Raw genomic sequence first — 20,688 nt, forward strand, 5'->3', positions numbered from 1 at the left:
TTCAAAAACTTTTGCCCGGTAGTGTACATTATGCACAACTCCCTATCTGATTATTGAGGCTGCTGCGAGAGTAGGTTACGTGGTTCCATGAGCGAAGGTTGTGGATCCGCTGTTTGAAGAGGTTCTGGGCTGAAAGGATCGAAACCTCAAGGAAGAACGCTGCCCAACTAATGATCCATGGTCGGGTAGGCAGACAATTACTTACAAGTAATGGTTATTAAGGGAAGGATGTTTTGAGGTTTCCAATATAAATAAAGTTGAATGTAAAATGTTGTGAAATTAACATCATTACAGGTAACAGCAATTCTTGAAATTATATTATATTTTACAAATAGCCAATACCTCACAATTCATTAAAAGTGTGTGTGTGTGTGTGTGTGTGTGTGTGTGTGTGTGTGTGTGTGTGTGTGTGTGTGTGTGTGTGTGTGTGTGTGTGTGTGTGGGTGTGTGTGTGTGTGTGTGTGTGTGTGTGTGTGAGTGATAGAATTGTGAGTAACAGAAAATGAAAATATGAGGTGTGCATGCACGCGCACACCCTTTGTGTCCCTGCCATAGTTAATCAGGTGATAGAATTTAGGTGGTAATTCTGTGAGGTCCATCAAGACTGACCTGACATTTTTAATTTTTGACTAAAATGTAAAATACAACAATGACTACACAATTTAATTTTGTCTCAAGCCCTAACAAGCTGGCAAATTTCACATAAACAGATTTTTGGTTTTATGTGCTGAAGGTTGACAAAGGTATGCGAACCTCCATTGAGACAACTTACAGCTGATTTTGATCAAATATGTTAGTTATTTTGAACATCCACACAGACTGACAAGGTTTACTACTGCCAAATTTTAAAAATACCTTTTGACAAATTATTGAGGATTTACGTTTTGCAAGAATGATCGTAAAATAGATGTTGGGTCAAAATAAGATTGGGTCAATTTGGTTTCAACAAATTGGTTCAAAAATAGGACTGCCTTCTAATTTTTTTGCCTGTGGGTAACTAGTTCAATATTCCTTAAAAGTTTTGCTTTGTTCTTTGAAAGAACTAAAAATACAAAGTTCTGAATATAAGTGAGAAAACTATTACACCAGCAATACATTACAGACAGCTTCGATTCGGCATCAACTCTTGAAAATATATGTCAAGTCATTACAAAGTTATGGTTTATGCCGAAGGGAGTGGGCGATGTGCGAGCTCTTGGAAGGAAAGGTACTTTTGCGGTTTCAAATGAGAAATTACTATATTGAGTTGGACTTCAACTTTTGCTCCTTTGCTTAAACATCGATGCAGTTATGCCCATCCCATTGATACTTGGAGTGGATTTTGATTAAACACGAAGTGCTGTGCTTCTGCCATAGCATGTTGGTAATGCTTTGCTGAACCGAGAATATGTAAAGTGCTGCCATCAGCACAGCTTTCCGCAGATGTTTTGACTTCTGGAATGAGGAATCGATGTCTAATCAACGCTGTACGGTGTAGTAAACGATGCAAGTTTAAGTGTGGCATAATTTGTCATGTTTGCCATTCTTTTCCCTCCATTCTCTGCCTGTATTTTTTTTTCATAAAGTGCCTGCAGATGCACAAACTGAAGGTAAGTCTTGAAAAAGCTTAACATGTAGCCCTGCAAGATAATGCACTTTTGTTATGAATGTGTTTTTTGAGATGTAATCTTTTTATTCTGTTTCTGTTGTTGAGGAGGGGAGGTGGGGTTGTGGGGTGGGGGGGGAGGGAGTGGTTGGGGGAGGAGGTGGAAGGGCATTTAAAAAAATATAACTTTTGTTACAAAAGTGTGTGGATTACCATTTACACCATAAAATCATTGAGCAATAAATGTGAGCCACTGAAAAGAAATTGTCTGAAGTATATCTTGCTGTAGAATTTGGTTCATCACATTCAATTTTGTTTTCTGGTAGGTTTTGAGGTGATTCAAAATTATTGATGGGCCTAACACTGCTGAAATGGAGTTTTTAAAATTGCATTTACCAAGACTTTAGGAAGAACAGAGTCATACAAGGACTGTATGGGAAACAAACCAACATTACAACATCAGAGAGCTGATGAAGAAAGTGACCTGAGACAAACACACATGAAGAATACATCAGGTGAAAAGTTCACATTTATACGTTATGTTAGAATTAGACAAAAGGTGATGATCAGCTGTTATCTTCACCTGAAGTGTCGGTACTAAGCACGGCACCTCAATCGGCTTCGTTATAACATAGTAGTCCGGGAGCCAACCTGTGTACGAGGCTGTTTTAGGGTTGGACCTTACAGCCTCTGCTATAAAATTTTACACCCCCAGGATGTTTAGATATATGTTTGCAGTTCATGAAAACCAATGTTGGCAATTCATAAGCTCTTGCGAAAAATTTTGGCGGCCGTTTTTGTTTGAGGAAGATTTGAAAAATTTGATAAAACAGCAATTGTCAATAAAATTTCTAAAAAAATTAAAAAATCACATTCATGAAAAATAAATGTGAACTAAATGTAAGAATTCAATCAGTGCATTGTAAAATGACAAAAAAAAATTGCCTTTGTGAAAGTAAACCTCGTAAAAGTACATAATTTTGTGAAAAATGCCTTAAAAATAACGTTTTTTGAAGATGGCCTTTAGAACTTTTCTTATCATAGGCAGATGCTGCATTAGAATACTAATTTCTCTTAATGTGATATGAACATGGTATCCATGGCTAATTAAAACAGCAAATTTGATTGAGTTCTATCAATTTTTAAAGAGAAAATTAACATTTTTGTCAACCAAAGTTACCCCTACCCCCAAAATCCTCTTACTCTATTGAACACAGTTCGGTTAAGGTTTGCTGGATCCAGGTTGGGTACTTCACAGTTCACTCTTCCAAAGGAAAATTCAATGGTGTTTGGAGTGACATGGCCCTGGAGCAGACATACAACAATGAAGGGAAGACATCTCTGTTCAAACGCATATCTCAGGCACCAGCTGCTCGAGATAAATATGTGAAAACAGCACCATTTCTCACAGCTGTATCAGAGAACATAAAGTCTATGGCTAATCTAGGCCAACAGGAATCTACTCATCATGGAGAAACACAGAAGCAGGCAACAGAAGAACATATGCATGTTGAGGAGATCAAGAAAGTGATATGCCAGCAGATGATAAACCCATTCCAGTGTAACAACCAAGTGGTTCTGCTCAATAGAGCAACTAGTGAGAAGGCTGCTTCAAAAGACTTGGTCCATGCTCAAGCTAAGGGCATGGAAGCCATTATGAAAGCAGAAGAGGTGGTCTCTATTAAGATTGAACCACTGAAGCTGGTAACTTTCTCCTCACAGAAGAAATCAAAACCATCAAGGAAACAGAGTTTAATCAGGATCTATCAAGATGAGACTGCAACTACACGTGTGCTGTGTTTCTATCGAGATGCCGACCCAGTCACAAGACAGATTGCATTTTCCCATGAGTGGACAGACTATCCATCATCCCTGTTTGAGGTTGATCCACGCTTAGCACAGGGGGTTGTAATGCGCAAAGGCAACGAGTCTGATTTCGTGGCAGTGCTAATTGCTGAAGCTGAGCAGGATGTTGTTTTACAGCTGCCATCATTACCACAGAGTGACCTATACACAGTTTATCTGGTAGACACAATGGCATTTGTAAATAAATACCAAAAATGGGTGCGAAAACATTTGGTGAACTTCCCCAGCTGTATCTTCGCAAGCAGGTGTATCCTGCAGTTGAAACCTGAAATGTGCAACTGTGTCAACATCATTGGTGATCAGTATGATTTTGATGATAGCCATACTTTGAAGGGTGATGAGCAGCAGAGGAGAAACCAGACAGACCAGGCAAGACAATTCTCACCATCCAAGAGTCTAGAAATTCCGGACTGGAATTTATTCATGAAGAATCCAAGAAATAAAGGAAATCTTCAGAACTTCATTGGCACTTCCCTTTGTGAGAGTCCTGAAGATATTCCGGATGGAGTGACCATCATTCTTGGTAGTATGATGGAAAACAAAGGTCACACTCTTTCCATCACATCAGCATCAAGTTCAGTTCTGGACTTACCTTGTGAAGAACATGAAGAGGCAGACACAAGGATTATTGCTCATCTTGCGTATTGTGTGGAATATCTTGATCACCATCGAGCTGTTGTGCATGCAACAGATACAGACATAATTATGCTGTGTATATATCACTTCTGCTGCTTGAACACATTGCAAGAACTCTGGATACAACGGCAGAATCAATACCTACCTATTCATGAGCTGGTAGAAGTGTTGAGCAAGAAGTACCAGAAAATCCTCTTGATGTCGCAGCTACACTTCTGTGCACATATGTGTTGTGTGGATGTGACACAGTGAGCTACCCATTCAGAAGGGGAAAAGAAGAGGTCAGGTCAGGTATGGGAGCATGTGCCAGAACAGCGCGTCACTGCGTCCACTTTCCGCCGGTACTCCAGGGGCCTCCGTCTGGCCATCCCCCAGGCAGATGCCAGGCCCATCCCCATCTCCTTGAGATGATGGTCAACCTGCTGCAACCATGAGGCACGTGGTCGGCCCACTGGCCTCCCACTCATGAGACATCCTCGCTGAGAGAATCTGGTGAGCAGGATCAGCGTCAGGAAAACGAGCCACATGTCCATACAGCCGCAGCTGACGCTCACGGACTATGCAGGTAACAAATCTCATCCGAGTCTCTCTCAGCAACCGCTCGTTGGACACAAAATCCGACCAGCGATAGCCAAGGATTCTCCGAAGAGACCTGGTACCAAAGGAATGAAGTCTCCGTCTCAGATCCTTGGTCAAAGTCCAAGTCTCGCACCCATAGAGCAAGACTGGAAGTACCAAGGACCTGAAGACTCAGACTTTCGTCCTCCCGCACAGGTACCGGCAGCGCCACACCCCATGATCCAGTGAATCCATGACTCCCCAGGCCCGACCCAGACGTCTATTGACCTCCGGCTCACAACCTGCGGAGACATGAATATCACTGCCAAGGTAAGTGAATCTCTCCACGACCTCAACATCCTCACCACAAACAGACACAGACAGGACAGCAGCATCCAAGATGTCACCGAAAGCCTGGATCTTAGTTTTGACCCAAGAAATCCGTAATCCCAACGGCTCCGACTCCTCATTCAGCACCTCGAGGGCCCCCAAGAGGATGTCTAAAGTCTCCGCAAAGATGACTGCATCATCTGCAAAATCAAGGTCTGAGATCTTGACATTGCCAAACGATGCACCGCAACTTGATCTCTCCGACATCCTCCCTAGAATCCAGTCCATACAAGTGCTGAAAAGTGTGGGGGCAAGTACACATCCCTGACGAACTCCAGTAACAACTGGAAATAAGTCAGAGATGGTACCACCACACTTCACAGCACTCTCAGTACCAGAGTAGAGTTCAGACATCAGATCGATCAGTTTCGGTGGCACCCCACGAAGACCAAGAATCCTCCAGAGGACATCCCGATTCACTGAATCGAACGCTTTACAGAGATCAACATAGGCTGCAAGCAGCCCCTGCCGAAACTCTCGTCTGTGTTCGGTGAGGACACGAAGTGCAAGGATACGGTCAATCGTTGACCTCTTTGGTGTAAAGCCTGACTGCTCTGGACGCTGGTGCTCAAGCAGATGGTGGCAAACCCTATCAAGAATTATCCGAGCAAAGACCTTGCCCGGCACTGAGAGCAGCGTCACCCCTCGGTAGTTTTTGCAGTCTTGGCGATCACCCTTCCCTTTCCAGAGAGGGACAACAAGGCCCCTCTTCCAGTCAGTTGGGATGATGCCTGTGTTCCTGTGAAAAGAAGAGCGGCACAGGTTTCTCTGGGACTGATAGGAAACCTTCCCCACCTTGTTGATTTTGGAAGAGATAGTGAAATGGCAGCAACAGAATGTGTCATTGATGAGGCCAGAGTATACTGGACTGCTCTGCATGGCCAAAAAGGGTTCAGCTGTTTGGATACCCTCAGGCAGCATATGTTTGTCTCTTCAAAATTAGACCTTAGGTCACTGCCAGCAACAGAAGATGCGTTTTACTTCCTTGTTTTAAGAGCATTGTATCAATTGCTTCTGTATAGACGTGCACATCTCAGTGACCGAGCACTTCCCCCAGCCACAACATTTGGCAGAACCCTTATCAATGGAAAACTGGTCCCAATTCTCATGTCTAAGCCAGCCAAGCCAAACATAGACAAAACGGTGTCTTGCATGTGCAAATTATCCAAATGTCTGAAACGATGTTCATGCAAAAAGGCTGCTGTGCCTTGCTGAGTGACATGCATATGCCTTGGTCAGAGAGGTTCATGTGGTGGAGTTGTTTCAGAGAGTGACTCTTCCTCTGAAGAGGATGTTTCATGTCACAATATTGTGTTAATCCATTTCTAATTTTATCTTCCTTAAAACCATGGCATGTAAAAGTATGTTCTTGTTCCTGACCCCATTGATAGTCAAGCATTTCTGAGTTACATAAATCTTTTGTTGTTTGACATATAACCTTGTCAATTGAAGGTAGGTTAAATCTACACCAATTGTGATATAGGAAATGAACTCCTCTTTAATATGAGGGGTCATTTGTGTATATAGGTTTAGTGGTTATGATTTTAGGACAATATGAATTACCCCTACCCCCATCCTACATCTTCGCTTTTGCCAACATTTTGTTATCAGAGGGGGCTCGCAAAAGTGTTGACTGTGTTGTTGCGCAAGAGTTTCACCATTGCCAACATTGGTTTTCATATACTCAAAGGGTGTCTCTTTATGAAAATCAACACAAAAATTTTATAGCAAACCGGGCAATTTTTTTTTAATTTTGATCGGTTGGCTCCCGGACTATAGGTCCATGTTTCCACAAACAATCAACACATTGGTATTTGTGTTGAGGTGAACTCACAAAACATGTTGTCCCTATTCTGGTCTTATGTCTAGTTGGAAGCATGTGTGGTGATTATTCCCTTTCAGTATGCTGGTTAAGATGATGATGATGCTTATACTAGAACAAGAGAAATCTCACTCACTTTAACAATGCAATGAGGTTTGTAGATGAAGTCCGACTGACGATTACTCCTTCGGCATCTCTCCAGCGGTTGGTAAAGAAGGAAAGATTTAATGGCGCTGAGCCGTTGCGGCTTCAAGTATGACGTCGAAAAATGGCAAGCAGAAGAGGCAAACTCATTCGTTGCAGTCGTAGTTCTTTCACCAAACAAACAAAATCCACTTCGCTCAATCGTCTTGATAAAGTGGAACCAGAAGTCACAATGAGAAATAATGACATTTTGAGTAACTCATGAATAGGAATGAGAAAGGCTGGTACGTGAAGGCAAGCAAGCTTCCAACATGTCGTCACCAAAAAAACTCCCGTGAGTCCTCGGCCTTTTTAACATCCCGTGCATTGATTGGCTCTCCGGCAAGATGCAACCGATTGGCTACCACAGAGTTCACGTGTTTGAAAAATTAATCAATTACTGAAAAAATTAGTGAATCACGACACATTCATTGGTATCAAATAGTGCCTCAAACGGAATTATATGAGGTGCAGTGCCTTCAGAAAGTATTCACAACCTTCGATGTTTGTCACATTTTGTTGTGTTGCAGCCTGAATTTAAAATGAATTAAATTTAATTTTTTTTGTCGCCTATCTACACAAAATACCCCATAATGCCAAAATGAAAACATCTATTAAGAAATTTTTACAAATTAATTAAAAATGAAAAACTCAAATGTCTCGCATCAATAAGTAATCAACCCCTTTGCTATGACATTCTAAATTGAGCTCAGGTGCATCCAATTTCCTTTGTTCATCCTTGAGACGTCTCTACAACTTGATTGGAGTCTGCTTGTGGCCAATTCAATTGATTGCACATGATTTAGAATGAAACACACCTTTCTACATAAGGTCCCTCAGTTGACAGTGCATGTCAGAGCAGAAACTCCACCATGAAGTCCAAATAACTTTCCGTAGAACTCTGTCATACAATTGTGAGGAGGCATAGATCTGGGAACGGTATTAAACAATTTCTTGAGAACCCCAGAGTGACCTACATCATTAGGAAATGGAAAGAATGTGGAACTACCCAGACTCTTCCTATAGCTGGTCGGTCCGACCAAACTGAGCAACTGGGCAACTCAGTCCGAAAAAAACTGAGCTAGTCAGGGAGGTGACCAAGGACCCAATGATCACTCTGACAGAATGACAGAGTTCCTTGGCTGAGATGGGAGAACCTGGCAGAAGGACAACAATCTCTGCAGCACTTCACAAATCCAGGAATTATGGGAGAGTGGCTAGACAGAAGCCACTCCTGAGAAAAAGCCACATGACAGTATGTCTGGAGTTTGCAAAAAGGCACGTGAAGGACTCTGAGACCATGAGGCAAAAAATTCTGTGTTCTGACAAGACGAAAATTGAACTCTTTGGCCTGAATGCAAAGTGCTCCATCTGGCGGAAACCGAGCACAGCTCATTACCCATCTAACACCATCCATAACCATGAAGCACATCATGTGTGGTGGCACATCATGCTATGGGGTTGCTTTTCAGTGGCAGGGACTCGGAGACTTGGAAGGATAGAGGCAACAATAAATGGAACCAAATACAGGCAAATCCTTGAGGAGAACCTGCTTCAGAGTGCAAAAGACCTTTGACTACAGTAAAGATTTAAGTTCCAACAGGACAATGACCCCATGTATACAACCAAAGCAACACTGGAATGGCTTCAGAACAAGAATGTGAAAGACCTTGAGTGACCCAGCCAAAGCCCAGACTTTAATCCAAATTGATAATCTGTGGAAAGACTTCATCATTGCTGTTCACCGACGCTCCTCATCCAACTTCACAGCTTGAGCAAATCTGCAAAGAAGAATGGGAGAAAATCCCCAAATCTGGATGTGCAAAGCTGATACAGACATACTCAAGAAGATGCGAAGCTGTAATCGCCGCCAAAGGGGCTTCTGCAAAGTATTCACTCAGGGGGTTGAATACTTATTGATGCAAGATATTTCAACTTTTCATTTTTAATGAATTTGTAAAAAATTCTAAAAACATGTTTTCACTTTGTTATGGGGTATTTTGTGTCGATAGGTCACAAAAATTTAAAAGTCAATCCATTTTAAATTCAGGCTGCAAACACCACAAAATGTGACAAAGGTCAAGGGGTGTGAACGCTTTCTGAAGGCACTGTATGTTGTTTTATACTTTCCAAATTCAATGTTACCAGAAAAATAGTGAAAGATGTTTACGTCAAGAAATTAATTTACATTTCTTTGTTAGTTTTTCATTGTCCATGGACTGATCTTGCACCTTCCAACCCCCAGGAGTACCCTTGACTGCGCACCCCCCTCCTCCCCCACCTGTTGTTTGTCTCTGTGTTATATCATCCTCCAAACAGTCATGACTTCATCTGCATCTCTCTCAGAGAGCATGGAACAACTTTTAACCACTCATCCCAACTCTCTCTTCCTCATATGTGGCAGTTTCATTTGACACCATGCAAATGGCAGGGTTTTGATACCACTCTCACCAGCCATGGCACTTCGTCAAAGGACTTCTGAGACTCCACGGGACTGACTCAATCTGTGAACTTTTCAACCCAGATTTCTCGCAATGGCAAATCCTCCTTTCTGGACTTAGTGATAACTAACTTTCCCGCAAATGTCTCCTGCTCTTCCTCTGCTCCATTTGGTTCACATGATAATATGCTTGTGAAAGTCAACATTTCCCAAGCTCTCCTCAGAGAGAGTCACCTCAGCACCAGTGAGTCTAGCAGTTCACTGAGGCAGACTGGCAGGGACTGCAAGCAGCTATCTCACTTACATCTACTCCCCCTGATCTACTGTCATGTTTGCATGACAAACTTACATCTACTGTCTCCTACATCTACTGCCCCTGATATTAACTTAGCCTGGGAATTCTTCCACAGAAATCTTCTCTCTCTTCCGCACAGATCCATCCCATCTTAGCTTCAGTTTTCCTTTCTGTCTTCCCACCCATGGTGCACTGAATCCTGTAGGTAGGCAGTTGCTTTGAAACAACTTGTCTTCTCTTTCTTGGAAGGCAAACCCAACTGATGGCAATCTCAACTCATTCCACAAAGCCCGCAGCAAGTGTGTGTCCACTCTCAGGAGAGCCAGAAAACAACATCCACAATCCACTGCAACAAAACTACAACATCATCATCTGAAAGAAAACAACATCCAACTCCACAGCAATGAAAATATATACTGGAGCAACGACCAACCATCTAACCTTACAGCATGCACCACTCGACAGCAAAACGCACAAAAACACACACACACACACACACACACACACACACACACACACACACACACACACACACACACACACACACACACACACACACACACACACACACAACCACACCACCGAGCCTCATGACATACACTGCTCAAATGATCAAACATACACACATCTCTCCATATCTCTTCCACACTCAGTCAATACCCCTTTTCGGGCTGAAAGAACCACCACCCAAACAACCTCAATCTCCACTGTGTGGACCAATGTATATATATATATATATATATATATATATATATATATATATATATATATATATATATATATATATATATATATATATATATATACACACACACACATTAGTGTGGGCCGATATCGGCTTCCAGTCATCGGCACAGGCCGGTATCGGCAATTCTTCGGTAATTGGCATCAGCCGATTGGAAACAGTGTGAGTGCCAATTACCAATTACACGACTGAAAAGAACCCAAAAACCTTGAGTAGTTTTCCTGCTCGTTTTGGGTGAATTTCAATAAACTTCTTCTTCTTCTTTCGGCTGCTCCCGTTAAGGGTCGCCACAGCGGATCATCCGTTATGATCCGCATAATGATTTGGCACAGGTTTTACGCCGGATGCCGTTCCTGACGCAATCCTGGTCGCCTGGGTGAATTTCAATAAACAATTGTTGAAAACCAACGTTGTATTGTAGACATTTCAAGGAGATGTGCATAAATATTATTCTTTATAAACAGCTGGCAATTGTTGTGTGATGGGTAGAAAAAATTTGGCTCGGTAATTTGGAAAACAGGTTAATACGGCAAACGGCTTGTAAATCGGGTGTAATCAAATTTATTTTGCTTTGAAACTCAAAAAGAGAACCAACATAACCTTTCTAAACATACCTGGTTCATATAAAATAACCAATTAATTGTCTCCCTCCTCGAAAACCTGGTGGCACCTTGTTCAGTCTGTTCCTGGTGTATGCTCCCTTTCCTTCCCTTCTCTCACTTCAAATGGCACCACAGCTGACTCTGCTCATGAAAAGGCTGAATGCCTCAATTCTGTGTTTGCTTCCAAATCTTGTGTCCCTAACCCCTCTTAGTCCTTCCCTGTCATACCAAACTGCTCCTGGATTCTGTTTTATGCACCTAAGAAGGTGGATACCATTCTTTTGACTCTGACTCTGCTACTGGACCGAACAGCATCAGCTCACATGCCCGAAAAACCTGCTCTGCTACTTTTGCACATCCTCTCTTGCCCTTTTCACCCTGTCATTCACCCAAGGTCATCTTCGATCTGCTTGGAAATGCACCAACATCGCTGCATTACTTTGAAAAATGTGAAAAAACTGATTCCCTTAACCACAGACATATCAGCTTACTTCCAATCATCAGCAAGGCCGTGGAGTCTATCACCGCAGTTGATGTGAAATCCTTCCTTTTCTCCAACTACCTTATCTCAAACATCAATTTTGATTCAGACTAGGTCTCTCTATCTTGGACATGCTGCTTCGACTCACCCAACAATGGATGGAAGCCCTCAATGTCAGACATGAGATCAGGTCATATGTCGTGCTTTTGATACAATCTGGCGTCCTGCCTTACTCTCCAAAGTATCTGCCTATGGCATCCAAGGTCATCTCTCTTGGGTTACTGACTTACTCTGCTCTCGTAGCCAACATGTGGCTCTCAATGGAAGCCCTTCATCTCCTCTCTTTGTCATGGCTCAAATGCCCCAAGGCAGTGTTCTCGGCCCCATCCTCTTCCTGATCTTCCTCAACGATATCTCTGACTCTGAAAAATCCTCTTTATATCTTTGCTGATGACTGCACCCTCTGCTGTGACATGCCTCTTCCATCTCTGCAGACCTTGATAGAATCATAAGCTGATCAAGCACTTGGAATATGTCTTTCAATCCAGATAAATCTCACATTCTCACTTTCTCTGTCCAAAATGATCATGTGGCAAAGCCTTCCATCTACTTTCTTAAATATCCTCTTGACAAAGTTAAGTCACTTAAACTATTGGGTGTCAATTAACTCTGATCTTTCTTGGGCAAACCACATTTCAAAGTCGGCTTTCAAAGCCAGCCATTGATCCAAAACCAAACCACAGCCAAAGTCCTTCCTTTGCATACCTGAACTCCAATCCACTGACAAGGCCTTCATCCACATCTTAATGGAGTACTGCTCTCTCCACTGGGCTGGCACTCCTGCTTCACATCTTGCACAGCTTGATGTTGTGGAAAGCAAGGCCTTCAAGATCATTGGAATCTCCCGCGAGTCTATGTGCCTATCACTGTGCCATCGAAGTCAGGTCGACGGTCTGCCTGACTTCTACCATCACCTTTCCAATATTGCACCCTCTGCCCTTTCCATGCTTTGTTGACCCCCACCCCCCCTCCCACCCCCAAAGGTTTCTGCTCCCCCATCATGCTATCACTGACCTCACATAGTCGCTTGTTCAACTCACAATTTGAAGAGAAAAGTCAGAAACACCAACAAGGACCTGCGTAACCTCCGCAGTAAAAGCGATGCTTGAGAGAAAAGGTTTTAAAATAAATCCTAAAGGGTTCTAAATGGTAAATTCTAAAGTTGTAAGGGGTTCCAAAGGGGAAATTCTAAAGTTATAAGGGGTTCCAAAGGGGAAATTCTAGATTTCTAAAGGGTTCCAAAGGGTTCCTAAATTGGCATCTGCAGCATATAAATTGTGTGTGGAGTCAGGCAAACTGTCCAACCAATGGGTGGAACTTGCATGGACGTGCGCACAGCTCCTTTTATATGTAGATGACATTGTAAATGAACATTCCAAATAATTTGTATCTTTATCTGACTACTTATTCCAGCTTTCCAGATATTTCAACTCGAATATATGTGACCCCATGCAAATACAATTAAAAAAACAAGAAAAAGAGCAATCAGAGATTGCAGACCCTCACCAGGACTTGTATGTGGTGTTTCTATTGTTTTGTGTGGTTTATTTTGTGTGGCATTTGTGTATTTGTGTGTTACATATTTAATAAGACAATTAGAACTGCCACTTTATAACTGCTCGCATTGATGGCCGGGTACCAAGACGTCCTGCTTTGATGCAACCCCGCCTCGATTGGACACCTGACCCTGACCCTGACCCTGACCCATGACGTTTTTTTTTTGTTATTGAATTGAGAATGGGATTAAAATCAATTCAATTCAAATCAACTGGAAGACCAAATAGGTACAGTCCTGCATTGGAATCATCAGAAGGAACCCGAACAAGCACAAAGCAAGGATGAAGTCATCAGAAGGAACCTGGATAGGATTTTCATTTCAGCTGCTGCTACTCTACCCTCAAACCCATCCTGGAACAGCCAAGTGAGCCTTATTGAAAAAAAAAATCAAAATAAAAAAGAACTTGAATCAATAAATTAAATAATTCTGGCTGCCAGACCATGTGGCCAATCAAATTGAAATTTAAAATATGTATTCCGCATCACTACTAGATCATACTTGTGATGTTTCACGTCAATTGATTAAGCAGTTCCAGAGAAAACGTAATTTAATATTCATCTTCCATCCAATATGGCTACCAAACCATGTGACATCAATTATTCCTTTACAAACTTGTACACCCAAGGAACATTTGTGTGAAGTTTCCCCTCGATCTGTCCAGCTGTTTTTTTTTGTTTTGTTCTGCTTTTTGTGGGTTTTAGGGTAAACCCAATATGGCTGCCAAACCATGTGACCTATGACGTCATATTTTTGAACCTTTTGTTATTTTGTTCGTCATTGATAGACGGTCATACGTGTAAAGTTTTTGCCTTGATCCGTTAAGTGACTTCAGAGAAGAAGATTTTTGAAGGTTTTTTTTTAAACAATATTGTTGCTGAATCACGTGACTGATGGCATCATCAAAAAAAATTTCTGTGGACTTTTTTCTCCATAGATGACCCTCAAAAATTTTCATACTGATCAGATGTAGCATTCAACATATGTAATTATGACGTCATAACAAAGTCACCTTTGACATAAACAAAATCACACTTACTCCTCATGATGCGTACTTGCTGTGTGCCATGTTTCAACTTTTTTTTCCCTGGTGCAGTGTCAGAGATACAGAGGTCCAAAGTTTTTCCATTTTTCCAACATGGCTGCCACACCACGTGACCTATGACATCATAATTATCATTAAAAAATTATACATGAGTAGTAGCACCTGTGGTGAAATTTTTTTCTCAATCTGACAAGCGGTTGCGGTTAAAAACTCGAAAGTTCTGTGCGGACAAACATAAACAAACAAACAAACAGACAAATGAAAAATCACTCAGTGACACTTGGCGAAACAGAACGACACTCAGTAGAGCGCGTACCTTCGCCAGGCTGAACAGTTTAAATTTTGTATCCCACTGATGGGTCAAATCTGAATCTGGACGTCAAACAAAATTGAATCGGCTTGTTCTCGTCACCGAACCAACTCTTCCACCTAGTTTTGTCGCAAGTCGTCCACAACATTTCGAGATAACATGCTATACATAGTTTTTGGCCTCACCTCTCAATGGTGAAGAATCACCTGAAAAATTCTCGACTCAGGATCCGGATTCAGATCTTCACCGAAATCGAATCAATTAGTCCTTGTCACACTCCCAACTTGTCCAGCAAGTTTCATCTGAATACGTCCTCAACGTTTTGAGACATCATGCAATATCGTTTTAGCCCCATCTCTCATTGGTGAAGAATCAGTTAATAAATTAAATAATTCTCATATCCAGATCTGGATTTGGATCTTCACCAACATTGAATCAATTCTTCGTGGTGGCACTCCCAAGCTGTCCACCAAGTTTTGTGTGAATACATCCATTACCTTTTGAGATATTGTACTATTTATCGTTTTTGGCCCCATTTCTCAGTGGTGAAAAATCACCTGAAAAATTCTCGAATCCGAATACGGATTCAGATCTTCACCAACATTGAAACAATTAGTCCTTGACACACACTCAACTTGTCCACCAAGTTTCATATGCATCTGTCCTCAACTTTTTGAGATATCATGCAATGTCATTTTTAGCCCATCTCTCATTGGTGAAGAATCACTTAAAAAATTTGCAGATGCGGATCTGGATTCGGACCTTCACCAAAATTTAGCGTTGCCGTCCTTGGCCAGTCACTCCCTCCTCGCCCCCCTCCCAACACACAAAAAATTTTTCAAAACGATTGCTTTAAAACTGTGGCTAAAAATCGTTTGACAAACAGACAGACAAACGCTACAAACCAACATACTCAGCAAAAGGTTTTTTTTTGCCAAGTAACAAACGCACCCAAATGCAATACCCTCTCCTGCGGCAAGGGTAACTAGAACTGCTCTCGGAAGAGCGCATACCTTCACCAGGCTGAACAGTTTGTTTTGTATCCCAAAGATAGGCTGTATCTGGATCCGGACTTGAACCAAAAGTCTTTGGGCCTCTCAGTCTCTCACCGCAGGCAGGTCGGTGGCCTTTCTGTCTTTTACCGTCTCCTCTTCAGTCTCACCCCCTCTCCCCCCATTGTGTCTGCGATTTGTCCCCACCATATTTCTGCAGGGTGCTCAATGTCCGCCAACAACCCCTGCTGGTAAGACTACCAAAATCACGAATCACTGCTCACCTTCACTCTTTCATTCCTCTTTTTTTCCCACCTTTGGAATAAACTCCCTCACTCTGTTCAATCACATTCTTCCCTCCAGGCCTTCAAAACAGCTGTTCACCGCCACCTCTTATCGTCCCCGATCCAAATCCGCGATCTTCTCTACCCCCGTTAATCCACCCCAAACCCACCTCCTTCAAATTCCCTGCTTTCCTTCCTGAAAGTCCCTGCAATGTCCATCTTGTATACCACGTGTTCCCCGCTCCATCCCTCTCCCTTCCACAGATCTAATGTCTCTGTTCCCCACTGTTTTGTCCTTCCCACTCCCACCCCTCTTGTCTTGTGCCCCCCTTGCTGTGCATTGTATGTTAGCTCTCATACGAGCCTCGACAAGGTACACACAAAAAAATAGAAGCGAATCAGCTTGTTCTTGTCACCTTCCCAACTCATCCACCTCGTTTTGTCCCAACTTATCCACAACCTTTTTGAAATATGCATGGTATACCGTTAGTCATTTTTGGTCCCACCTCTCAATGGTGAAGTATCACGAAAAAATTAAAAAGTTCTCTTATCCCAATCCGGATTTGGATCTTCACCAAAATCAAATTAATTCTTCCTTGTTACACACCCGAGCCTTTCCACCAAATTTCGGCTGAATCCGTCCACAACTTTGAGATATCCTGTTCACAAACAAACAAACAAACAGATAGGAGGAGATTGGTACCATACTCTGGGCAGAGCGTTGGTGCTGCTAAAGCAGTCTCCTTGGCTATTGGGCATAATCCTGGACGGGTCACCACTCCGACACAGTATACCAGCATGCTGGCACTCATTTTGCCGACCTTTGAAGGATGACAGGCCAAACAGGTAGACAAACAAACAAACAGCCAGGTCGAGGTGAAAACATAACCCTTGCCCACCTACCGTGGTGGAGCTTTAAAAAAAATAAAAATTAAAGCCAGTATGACAAAATTAAATAAAAACATCGTGCACCCAAGTTCAGAATCTTCATGTTTTGACTTGGTCCGACTCACTGCTCCAGTTGTACTAGACCCTTGCCTGCCATTTCTCAAAATAGCCTCCTTTTTGCAGTGTTAGTTTCCAAACATTGTCAAGCAAACAATGAGTTTCTTCTGGCTCTATCTAGCTGTTTTAACTGGTGATGGGGATTAAATAGGAACTTTCATGACAGGCCTGATGTCAATTCATTTTTCGAAAAGATATAGGATATTTAACATCTTCAACCTCAAGAAAGCAGACAAGGACAGAGGTTAATGTCCACTCTGATTATCAAAAAAGCTGTTGTATTTTTATTTCATTTAATCAAAGAACGGTTTCTCGTTGGAAGAAGCCGTAATCACCGATATTATTATGAATATTAGTCATAGTATTTTGATTAGTATGGGCTGTCGGGATGACCTCGAGAAAAGCAGACTCACTTCTTCGCTGTCCAGCTTGGGTTTGAATCTCAGCCCAGCTATAAAGTTTCATCCTGGTGTTTCACAGGCAGGTTGGGTTTTTCAATGGGTGTGCTGTCCCTCGGATGGACATTAAACTGGGCATCCCGTCTTCAGCATTAGTTGGCGTACGTTAAAGATCCCATGGTGCCTTTTGCAAAGAGTAGGTGAGCTATCACTGGCACCATGGCCATATGAAAAATTCCTGCCCGAGCTACTGCTGGTTAGGCAATGGTAAACCACCAAGTATAAGCCTTGCCAAGAAACTCGGAATGGTTCAGCACTGACACTCTGTAACAGAGTGGTACATCAGAACCGGAATTATGATTATTACCTCTGCAACCTAAGGTGGATGTTGGTTCTGTTTTCACCACTGTTTATTTGTCTGTCTGTCTGTCTGTCTGTTTGTGAGCAGGATGTCTCAAGAAGTTGTGGGCAGGTTTGGACGAAACTTGGTGGATAGGATGGGTGTGCGACAAGGACGAATTGATTAGACTTTGGTGAAGATCCAGATCCAGATCCGACTACTATAATTTTTAAAGAGATTCTTCACCATTGAGAGAAAGGGCCAAACATGATATAGCATGATATCTCAAAACGTTGTTGATAGATTCGGACAAAACTTGGTGGATAGGTTGGGCATGTGACAAGAACGAATTTATTCGATTTTGGTGAAGAACCAGATCTGGATCCGAGAAATTTTAAATTTTTTTCAAGTGATTCTTCATCATTGAGAATAGGGCCAAACACAAGTTGGGTCGGTGACAAGAACAGGCTGATTAGATGTTGGTTCGGTGACGAGAACAAGTCAATTAGATTTTGGTTCAGGTCTGGATCCGGATTCGGCCTGTCGGTGGGTATAAAACGTAACCTGTTCAGCCTGGCGGAGGTATGCGCTCTACCAAGTGCTGTTCTAGTTCCATATGTTTTTCCACCACCTACCCTCCCTCCTTCCCTTCCTTTCCTCATGCCCATCCCTTGACTCTAAATCCCGTATGGAAAGATTAATTTTCATTAAGTTTTGCTCACTCATTTCAATGTTATTGTTAAATTTAGACACAAACCAATAATTTTCCTCACGCCCTGTAAAGAAATTATGCCAATTATTGTATGACTAATCATTTGAATGATCTCTGCAACTTTTTATGAAGTTGAAAACGAGACATTTCAGAGATATACATTTTGAAACCTTGGAATTTTACATATCACCATGAAAATAGTATTGTTTTCTTGCACTTATTATGGAGTTTGGTCACCCATACAATTTTCATGGAGATTCAATGAGCCATTGCAGAGATGAAGCATTCCAGAATAACCTTCAATTTACAATGCTGGAAAGCATTTCAGTGTCACCAAAAATTATTATATAATTTCCATGTCACAGCAGATATATGAATTGTGAGGGAGCATTTCATTTATCAAAATTTTAACATGATTTGGCAGGGTAGCTTTGAGGTATGGGCACACTTGCCTTTGAGCTAGTATCTCAATGAAGCTATAAATTATTGTCACCCTGGTGTGTTGTCATCAGGAGGACGTTAAGCCGGAGGACTTGTCTGCCAGCACTGGCTGTTGGTGGACATTAAAGAGCCCACATTGTGTTTCACAAAGAGTAGGCGATTTATCCCCAGCACCCTGAACAAATCTGTTAGTTCCTGACACATTCAGTCGATTATGCTCTGCCGAAGTGCCGATCTGTCCAGGATTGGTTCTAGTCTAGAAACGTTTTTCGACCACTACCGATATGCCCTAAAGCGCTGTCAAGAGTATGGACCTCCATTATTTTCATTAACATTTAACTGTCCCTGAAAATTCTAACTCACAATTAAAAGCTATTTTTAGCGGTTCATGCCATTATAACACCAACTGTTTTCCGTTCAGTCTGCAATGCTTTACTGTTGTATGTGGGATTTTTTTTTTTGATCCAGTCAACTTTACATTGTTCTTTTACTTTTTGGATAATTAATAAAATCAAGCCATTGGACAACAGAAAAACATTGTTGAATGCTATCAAAGCATTTGCTCTTGCACAACCCCTCAATTTAATACCTCAAATGGACCCCGTTTAATATCAGAACAATATGATCTTTGTTGCATCCAAAACCTCACTTTATAGTTTCAGTTTAATACTGAACCATTACTGCATACCAAGTGATATATTCGATTAGCATTTAATTTGACCTGTCCATGTTGAGATGCCATACCACTCTATTTCGTAAATTCATGCGCTTCATCTCAATGTTGCAGGAATGGTTATTTCCTTGCTCGCAAACTGAGGACAAGGGTTTAAACGCCAACAAGCCAATAACAGTTATACAGGCATTTCAGGATATTGCTATGTGACTCATAATAGAGTGCTCTATGATGTGTTGCTCTGCAAGAATATACAACAAAAATGTTCTGCGGGTAAAGGTTTTCAGTCTGCATGGATGAAGAAAATAATATAATTCTTGCATTAGTGTTTGCCCCCCTTGTAAGCACTTGATGTCAGATAATCTTGGTGAGCACAATGTCCAACTTTTCCTTTGTTGACAGTGTCCTGAAAGGGATTGAAGAAATATATCTCGTCCCCCTCCCCCTTTCCCTCATCATCCATCTTAGATTGGCTTTCGGCAGTGTCGTTAATAATTGTTTCAATTTGTTCAATATTTGTCACCATAATTTTGAAAGATAAGCATAAATGATGCGATTAATAACTTAGTTTGGAATGATTATGGTGTGTTGTTGTTTTGTAGGACAGCAAAATCTCACTTAGATGGATTACATAGTAATCGGCCTCTTTCCAATATGTGGGGGTTTCTGGCCTTCCATAAACAATGCGAAATAAATAATGCCTTCCTGTCTTAAGTCAGAAATTTAATGTTTACAAACGTGGCACTTTCATGTGAAGACATCAGAAATCTTTTGTTTTCATCTTCTTCGCAAAGTGAACCTTAATTATTAGGTCAGCTCACTGACCTAACATAACCGTTCGATGTCCTCAGATCCGTCCGTCCGTCTCTGTCTGTCTGTCTGTCCATCCATCTGTCAACAATTTTTACTTTTCTATCTCCTCCGAGACGTCTCGGCCGATTGAGTTCTAACTTGACACGATGATAATACTAGTTGCTCTCTATAGATCGTCTGAGCCCTTTTTCGCATTTCCGCCCCGGGGTCAAGGTTACAGGGTCATCAAGTGCAAAATGACCGATTGGTCGAATGGCCTATAAGGAAGCATCGGACGGCTATAATGTATAATGGGTTTCATAGGGATTATTAAGATTTAATTCGACCAACTAGTTTCTCGTTACCTCTGTCATCTGGCCCTGTTTATTGGGCAACACGAGGTCCGCTGACTTCAACACGGCTTCGCGCGGTTATTTTAAGTTCAATTTAAATTCTGTTTTCACTTTTCATAGTCGCT

At 41.8% G+C, this 20,688-nt stretch overlaps 1 protein-coding gene across 8 annotated transcripts in view; it reads left to right on the plus strand.

The window, feature by feature from the left end:
* The window catches only part of LOC147029991 (arf-GAP with GTPase, ANK repeat and PH domain-containing protein 1-like), a 459,947-nt gene that overhangs the window by 266,933 nt on the left and 172,326 nt on the right, over positions 1-20,688 (plus strand). For 6 of the 8 annotated variants that reach the window (XM_085873585.1, XM_085873584.1, XM_085873587.1 and 3 more), the window contains one exon: positions 1,566-1,589. The exons of the other annotated variants lie outside the window; for them this stretch is intronic. In XM_085873585.1, the coding sequence (XP_085729711.1) occupies positions 1,566-1,589 (24 nt within the window). The remainder of the gene's footprint in view (positions 1-1,565; positions 1,590-20,688) is intronic. 8 annotated transcript variants of the gene reach the window in all.

This window comes from Eptatretus burgeri, chromosome 3, assembly GCF_056783735.1.
Source record: "Eptatretus burgeri isolate ZD-2024b chromosome 3, Ebu_testis_v1, whole genome shotgun sequence".
Lineage (NCBI taxonomy): Eukaryota > Metazoa > Chordata > Myxini > Myxiniformes > Myxinidae > Eptatretus > Eptatretus burgeri.